Source organism: Lachnellula hyalina, assembly GCF_007821495.1.
Source record: "Lachnellula hyalina strain CBS 185.66 chromosome Unknown contig00083, whole genome shotgun sequence".
NCBI classification, from domain to species: Eukaryota; Fungi; Ascomycota; class Leotiomycetes; order Helotiales; family Lachnaceae; genus Lachnellula; species Lachnellula hyalina.
Genome location: NW_022157197.1, coordinates 126411 through 133505, shown reverse-complemented (window position 1 = coordinate 133505; position 7095 = coordinate 126411). Strand labels below are relative to the sequence as shown.

Here is a 7095-nt window from a genome sequence, read left to right as displayed (position 1 = left end):
CTTCCCCCCCTCCTCCCCCCCCCGCAAACCCCAACCATCAGGAACTCCTCCGTCACCTCCACGTTCTCAATCATCCCCAGATCGATAACCAGGTTCTCCAGTCCCCGCCGATTCAACACCACTACCACATACCCAACCCCACCACCATCACCACCACCACCGCCAGTCTGGCACAGAAACAACGTCCCTTCGATATCCGTCTTGTTCCAACCCCCACCCACATATGTATAGATCTGCGCCGACGGCGCGATCGAGAGGATGGTGCTGATGGACGCGCAGTGCCGGCGCAGCACGCTGAGGTTCAGTTCCGTGTTGCTGCGTGTGGTGGGCGGCGGGACGTCGTAGACGTCGGATTCGTAGTCGGAGGGTTGGATGGCTGCGGGTTGGGGTTGGGAGGACGCGCCGGATTGGTCGCGGGGGCGGGTATGCCGGGGTGTCATTATAGTGTGCTGTGGTGTGATGGGTGGTTTGAGTTGGGTTGGAGGAGGTTGTGGCGACGTGGGGAGGAGAGGGCCTTTGTGCTGTGGGTTGGTCGTTCTGCAGTAAGGAAGGATTGGTGATTATGTATGCTCAAGTCAAGCGCTTGAATGAGGGCCTTGTGTTGTGGCAGATGTATGCGGGTATGAATGATGGATGAAGGTGCTGCCTCGTTTGTGACGTAAAATTGGTCAAGTGGAATCGTTATTGCGGTCTGTTGTTGTAAGAGACTGTAGGGCTGGAGCTCATGAAACGGATATGGATTTTCCGAATGAAGGCAAGCCCAGCCTTGTGATCAGCCTTGTTCGCCTCCCCTTCCCCCTGTTCCATCTACATGGGGGAAAAAAAGGCAGCTAAGGAAGACCGATCATTGACAGGTCAATAGCAAGTGAAATGTGATTAGGAAGATTCACGTCCATATTTTACTATATTATTCTCTATTTCTACAAATCCTAGGCCTCAATAGAGGGCCCAGCTTTATCGATTTCTCCAATAAGATCACCAGAAACCTTCAGATTCTCTGCTCCACTTAACGCCTTTGCGACCATGGTCTCGCTGCGTTCCCTGACAATGCGTCTCAAAGCGCCAACAAGGAAGCCAGAAACCAACTCCACAGACCAGGTATCAGGAATAAGGCTTAGGACATATCCAACATCAAGCCACCCACCGAAGCGCTCCAATAAACTACTTGTCTGTTCCACCCGGTTACTGACATCCTCAATACGCAGGAACTCCGACAGCAAGTATCCGAACAGTTTTGCTTGTTGTTCCCGTGTCGGCAAGCTCTCCCGAGCCACAGTTCCAGATACAGGATGATATATACTCGAGCCGCCAAGAAGACAATAGCTGATCGCAGTATCATAGTCCCCTAGCCCATGCGTCAAGAGCCTGAGAGCTTCCTCGTGATGAGATTGACGACCATCGAGTATGATTACTTCTGGTACAAGTTCTTCCGTATAGGCAGCTATTCTTTCAAGAATCGCTGCAACATCGTAATTTGATGCTGAGCCCTGACTTCCTCCTAGAAGCTGTAGGAGACGGAGACGACTATGCCACCATTCTTCATCAATAGTATTGTCGGTAATAAATTGACGATATGTTGGTTTGGGCGGTCGTAATGCTCGATAGGACTCATAAGTTCCGATTAATATTGCTCGGGCCTCCTTGGATTCCCCTAGTTTGCTAGTGACTATGTCTAAATAGTATGCGATGAGCTCATTGATGTACTCGGCATGATTCTTGTTGAAGACCAAGTATTCCAGGTAATCCTTGACTGCTCCCGGGGCACCCTCTCGCAATATCTCAACGACTTGGGTAGGTTCAAACTTGACTAGGCTGCGATCTTCAGCAAAAACCTGTACTCCGAGTTTTGGGTTTCGGCCAGCCAGCCAAACACCATATTCTTGGACAAGCGCTGTATTGCGAATCCTGGACAGGTGTTCCCGTATCCTTTGCTCGCCATCACGGAATTCGCCTCCTTCATCCACATGCCCTTCCACAATGCGGCGCCAGGTTCCCAGTACCTCAGCAGTCATTTTGCGGCTTTGATATAGGCGACTCAGAACGTAGAGGCGATTATGGGATTCGAGAAGGGAAATCGCTCTCTCGAAACAATCAACGCCATGATCGACCAGTTCATATAGTTCTGATCTGACGGATTTGCTTTTGACAGGCCCTCGGGGCGAGTCCTTGTCGAGTTGAAGAAGCACAACGAGCAGAGCAGCGTCGACACTTCGGAACACTTCGTTCTCATTTGCAATGCTCCCAAAGCCCTTCTTCTTTCGCCAAGCGGCGAGAAATCTCCGCAGATATTGCAGGACATGATCCGATTGAGCGCCAGCTTTGGTAGACGTGGAATTGTCAGATAAGAGGCGCGCTACGAAATCATCGGCAATTGCTTTGACGCCGCCATGAATCCATATACCTGTCCCTCCCTCAACGATTTCGTTTCGCAGGTATGGGACAATCGATAGAATCACACGGGGATCAAGACCGCCTTCGAGAAGTGCTTCTTCTGATGCGTGATGCTCGTTCTGCGAGTACGCTTCATTGAGGTCACTCAGGATGCTCATAAATATCAACAGGCCAGCTCGCTGCCTGACATATCCCAGACTTAAAAATTCAGTCTCGGTCTTAGCTTCTCGTCCCCGAAGAGAATTGATCAGCTCGACAACTTTCTGCCTGTCGAGTGATCTGTATATGGGCTCATTTTGGCCTTCTTCGCTCGTTAGAAGCGAAAGAGCAGCATCCAGGCGAAGAGCCAAAGGATTTCGGACTGCCCACCATATGTTCTTCCCAGACCATGCGACGACTCGAGTACGCGTGTGGCCGAGCCTCTCGGCAAATTGCTGCTCTTCTGCGTCTCGCTGAGCCTCCCACGCCCTAGGAAGGATTTCACCACTCTCGAAAAGTTCTTTCTCTCCAGATACTCTTTCCAGTGACGTCGCCGTCCTAGAATCAACGCTATGTAAAGAGAGAGTAGATCCACCCGTGGATCTAATCGTAAAGGGGTGGAAACGCTTCAACCGGAGCGCTGCAACGGCTTCATCAAAGTAGACATCTCCTACGTCTATCATGGACCGAAGCCCAATTCGTGACACTTTCTTATCATCCTTTCCGTCCGCTGACTGGGGCGCTTCCAACCAGGTTTTTTCGGTCCCTCCTTCTCCAGGATTCACGTCCCAACGTTGAATTTCGAGACCATGCCGAGTTTCATCCTGGAACTGACGCGCCATTGAAGCAAGCACGAACCCTTCTTCTTCATCGTTCATGGTAATAGGGGTTGGGTCCACGCCCACGCCTCGACCATCTACCACAATACTTTCTGGATAAACATCGAATTCTATCGTTGGTCGCGTAATGTCACCTTCTAGATTCACAAACATCCCAACCCCCGAGTCTTGCGGCCCTGTGCCAGTCACCAAAAGAAACTCCTGTGGAGTTGGCGATGCTATGTGTGGTTTAAGGTATACAGGTGGGAGGGCAGGTGATGGGGGAACTGTTGAAGACGCTTCATTTGGCGGTGGAGGAAGGGGTTTGTTGGCACTAGGGCTCATATCACGAGAAGGGTGTCTCAACGGACTTGCGGCTGGTGCTGGTGAAGACTCCCTGAAAAGACCCTCTGGCGTTTCTCGTCCGGAACGTTCCCCCGTACGCCCCTGTTGACTGAGCCTACGAGAGGTACTACTCATGAATGTCCCGAGACTGGTGCTTCGGCCATGTCCACGGTCATCTGGAGCTCCAGGACCTGCTTGGGCTGAAGATGTGCTTCGTGAGATACCACCACTAGCACCACCAGAGATATCTTCCACTTGGCCTCCTATGCTGCTGGATTGCGAGTCATCTAATGAAGAAATGGGAAAGAGGGGTATTTTAGTAATCGATCGACATCGAGAAGGGCATAGGATCGAGTATTCGCTACACAAGCAAAGGACTCTCGGCGAACGGAGATAGTGCTTCCTGAGAAATCGATTACCTATAGTTATTAGCTCTATGCACCAACCAATTTAATGAGCAAAACATACTCTGACGGGGCGAGCATCATCTTCTCCAATCCTAATAACTCTCATTTTCTTATTTAAAGAGACCAGTACAGTAACTGGCCCTGTTTGATCTTGCCCCCGACCAGCTAGGTCTGTATTCAGATCTATCCCTCCAATCCAATTACATGGTCGGATCTGTTTTGTGCCAAAGACGGGACTGAGCTCTGGGAGCGAGTAAAATGTCACCGTCCAATTGCACAGGATGCAAGCTTTGTTCACGGTTGGAAGAAGTAGAATTTGCTGGACCCCGGGCCGTGCTGGAGACGGTGGTTCGTGGTAAGCCGGCAGCAGCCTGGACGCAAGGATATATGAAGGCTTTCCTGATGCATCTTGAGGGTCTGGAGGGATTTGTACGAAATGAAGAAGTTCGGAGGCTGAGGTTCCAACGTAGAGGTTCTGCTCTAAGCGGCATTAGCACAGGTCTATGGCAGCATTGTCACCAGCAGATAAATACCTAGAAATTCCACACAGTTTATCTCAATATCCTCTCTATCACCATCCACAGCTAATGGCAGATCTTCGAGCAAGGCCCTTAGAACGAACGGCCCTGTCTCTGGTGGTTTGCTTATCCTCCCAGATAGCTCCACGTTTCCTGGCTGCTCTCCTTCTGTCTCTGCCTTTGCCTCCATGTTCGCGACCGTTTTCGAGCCTGCACTCAAAGAGGCATCATGGCATATTTCCTCTGGGTATTCGGCGCCGTGGTTATGAGGTCGCCCTATGCCACAATAATTCGTGTGAGGTGATGAGGCTGTGCTAGACTAGACAGCTCCCGAAGCTGTTGGAGCTCTCGGAAGGGTTGCCTATTTTGGGAAGAAGCATGGACATACCAGAGCCTCCCCCACCATTGCCGACCACTTCGTATAGATTACAGCTGCTCTCCTCTACTTTTACTTCTACTTCTACAATATGTATTCAGTGATAAGTCATGGGGAAGATTTATGATACTAAGATGTTCTCGCATAAGATTTTGCCGCCGGGTGCCTCATCAATTGAGAAGTCACTATTGAAAGGCTTCGATACACGCGCATATCGTCTTCCTGGTGAAAAATTTGGGGGTTTTCAGAGGAGGGTAAAGCTTTGTCTAGCTATTGCGGTACTATCTGTCTCCGCATGGTTTCTTGCCGTAAGTCTATCCTGCATTGCTACTGGTGCTGGGAGCTCTTGGAAACGTTGTTAGAGTGCGTCCTGCCGTAGAGACATGAAGATGTCCAGATAGGGAGGGAAATTTCCGTATAGCAGTCCCTAACGTTTGAATAGCGATCAAAATACAACTATACCTTGGAGATCCATGCTGTGCCTTGGTCACAACCGCATAGCATCAATCAGTTCCAACAATGTTCTATCACCAACTTTCTTTCCACGGGGCTTCCATTTTTAAAATCGGCAGCACCTCTTCCCGTTGAAGAATATGTACAACGCAGGAACAACCTAGCCAAGGCCCTCGTCGCCGATAATGTAGACGCTTTCATTGTTGAGCCGGGTTACACTTTCCAGTATTACGCCAATATTAGTCAGAAAGGTAGTGAACATTGCTCCAGCTCCCTTTGTATACTTTCTAATAACCAGCCTAAAAAATAGACTGGGAAGTATGGGAGCCCGAAGAGCGGCCCTTTTTAATGGTCATCCGACCTATCACAAACTTGAAAACCGGGGACATCGAGGCCTCAACTGTTTTCCTAGCACCGAGCTTTGAAGTTGAGAGAGCCAGATTATTGGGTATGCCGTTCCAAGAAACCTTGACTTTTGTTCCGTGGGAAGAACATTGGAACCCGTATGATACGCTGCGAAACTCTTGGGAGGATGAATTTATAATCGGAGGAGACTTGACCGTCCAGAACATCGTGCCAAAGGTCATGGTCGATGAAGAGATGAGAGACTTCATTCAAAGAGGGCTCAGTGCGAATGGATTCGATGTTGTTGGACTTGATGGGGAAGTTGAGAGAGTGAAACAAACAAAATCGCCGAGGGAGATTGAAATTGTCAGGGCCGTCAATACTGGAACAGTAGTTGCGGTTCGAGCAACGAGGGATTGCATGTATCCTGGCTTGACAGAGAATGAGGTGATGGATGTTCTGGATAATACCCTCAGGGCTGCTGGAATGGAGCCATTCTTTGATATTGTATTATTCGGTGAGCTGTTTTCTGGGATATATTTGGCCGGTTCCCGTACTTGTGCTAACACTGTTCTAGATGAAAACGCTTCAAATCCTCATGGAGGCACAAATGGAATCAAAGTTCTCGAAAAAGAGACTTTCGTACTAATTGATGTCGGGTTAGCAACCCCCCCCCCCCCCCCCCCTTGAGTATGAATACAGAAACTGATGCACTATAGCGCTCACCTATATGGTTACTCGTCTGATATTTGCCGGACTTTTTTTCCTCCTTTCTTTCCCAAGCCCACCAACGACTCAGAGGTTCGCGCGCTCTCTCCAGTGGTCCAAGAGAAACTCAAGGTCTGGGACATTGTCCTCGAAGCACAAACGCAATCCATGCATGCATTAGTATCTGGCAACACAGCGGCAAGTGTTGATATTGCTGCAAGGAAAGTGATTAGCGATGGAGGCTACGGCAATGCCTTCACGCACAGGGTCGGGCATGGTATCGGCATCAAAGCCCACGAGAGTCCGTACTTGAACAAAGGGAACTTTAACGTGACGCTCCGAGCGGGTATGACGTTCACTTCTGAGCCAGGTATCTACCTGGTTGATAAATTTGGTGTCAGGCATGAGGATATACTCCTTGTGAAAGAGGATGGCGAGCCCGAAATTTTGACTGGACAGAGGGCGGTAGGTCCGTGGGATCCGTGAACTAGAACAGTCTTCCTAATGCAGTCACCGTGAATGGCTCTTTGAATCTTGTGTTTTGATACAGCTCCTTCACTCCATTTGCAGAAGTCAGGTCTATTTTTGACAAAGCTACGTGCCACCTCAACGCAGAATTGTTCGGGCCCACTAAAATATGCGATATACGAACAAAGTATCATAATGTAAAAGACTGTGCCGCTTCCCTAAAATTACGGGATGGCTTGGCAGCTAATAAGCTCAACTCCCAGAGGGCACATGCAATACCGGTACAG

At 49.6% G+C, this 7095-nt stretch overlaps 3 protein-coding genes across 3 annotated transcripts; 1 reads left to right on the top strand and 2 right to left on the bottom strand.

Moving 5' to 3' along the window:
- Positions 1–29: 29 nt before the first annotated feature.
- On the bottom strand, positions 30–440 carry dcp1 (mRNA-decapping enzyme subunit; the record flags this gene model as incomplete). Its single annotated transcript, XM_031150630.1, has 1 exon — positions 30–440. A coding segment is annotated over one exon (411 nt), but the record flags the coding sequence as incomplete, so codon positions are not given.
- Positions 441–929: 489 nt separating this feature from the next.
- Tgfbrap1 (Transforming growth factor-beta receptor-associated protein) lies at positions 930–4648 on the bottom strand (the record flags this gene model as incomplete). The annotated part of the gene is made up of 4 exons (XM_031150629.1): positions 930–3820; positions 3901–3952; positions 4002–4420; positions 4474–4648. The coding sequence occupies 4 exons, from the start codon at positions 4646–4648 to the stop codon at positions 930–932; spliced, it is 3537 nt and encodes a 1178-aa protein (XP_031004673.1).
- A 320-nt stretch (positions 4649–4968) lies between these two features.
- On the top strand, positions 4969–6826 carry LHYA1_G005684 (putative peptidase; the record flags this gene model as incomplete). The annotated part of the gene is made up of 5 exons (XM_031150628.1): positions 4969–5142; positions 5277–5538; positions 5598–6149; positions 6210–6291; positions 6352–6826. The coding sequence occupies 5 exons, from the start codon at positions 4969–4971 to the stop codon at positions 6824–6826; spliced, it is 1545 nt and encodes a 514-aa protein (XP_031004674.1).
- Between the last annotated feature and the right edge of the window lie 269 nt (positions 6827–7095).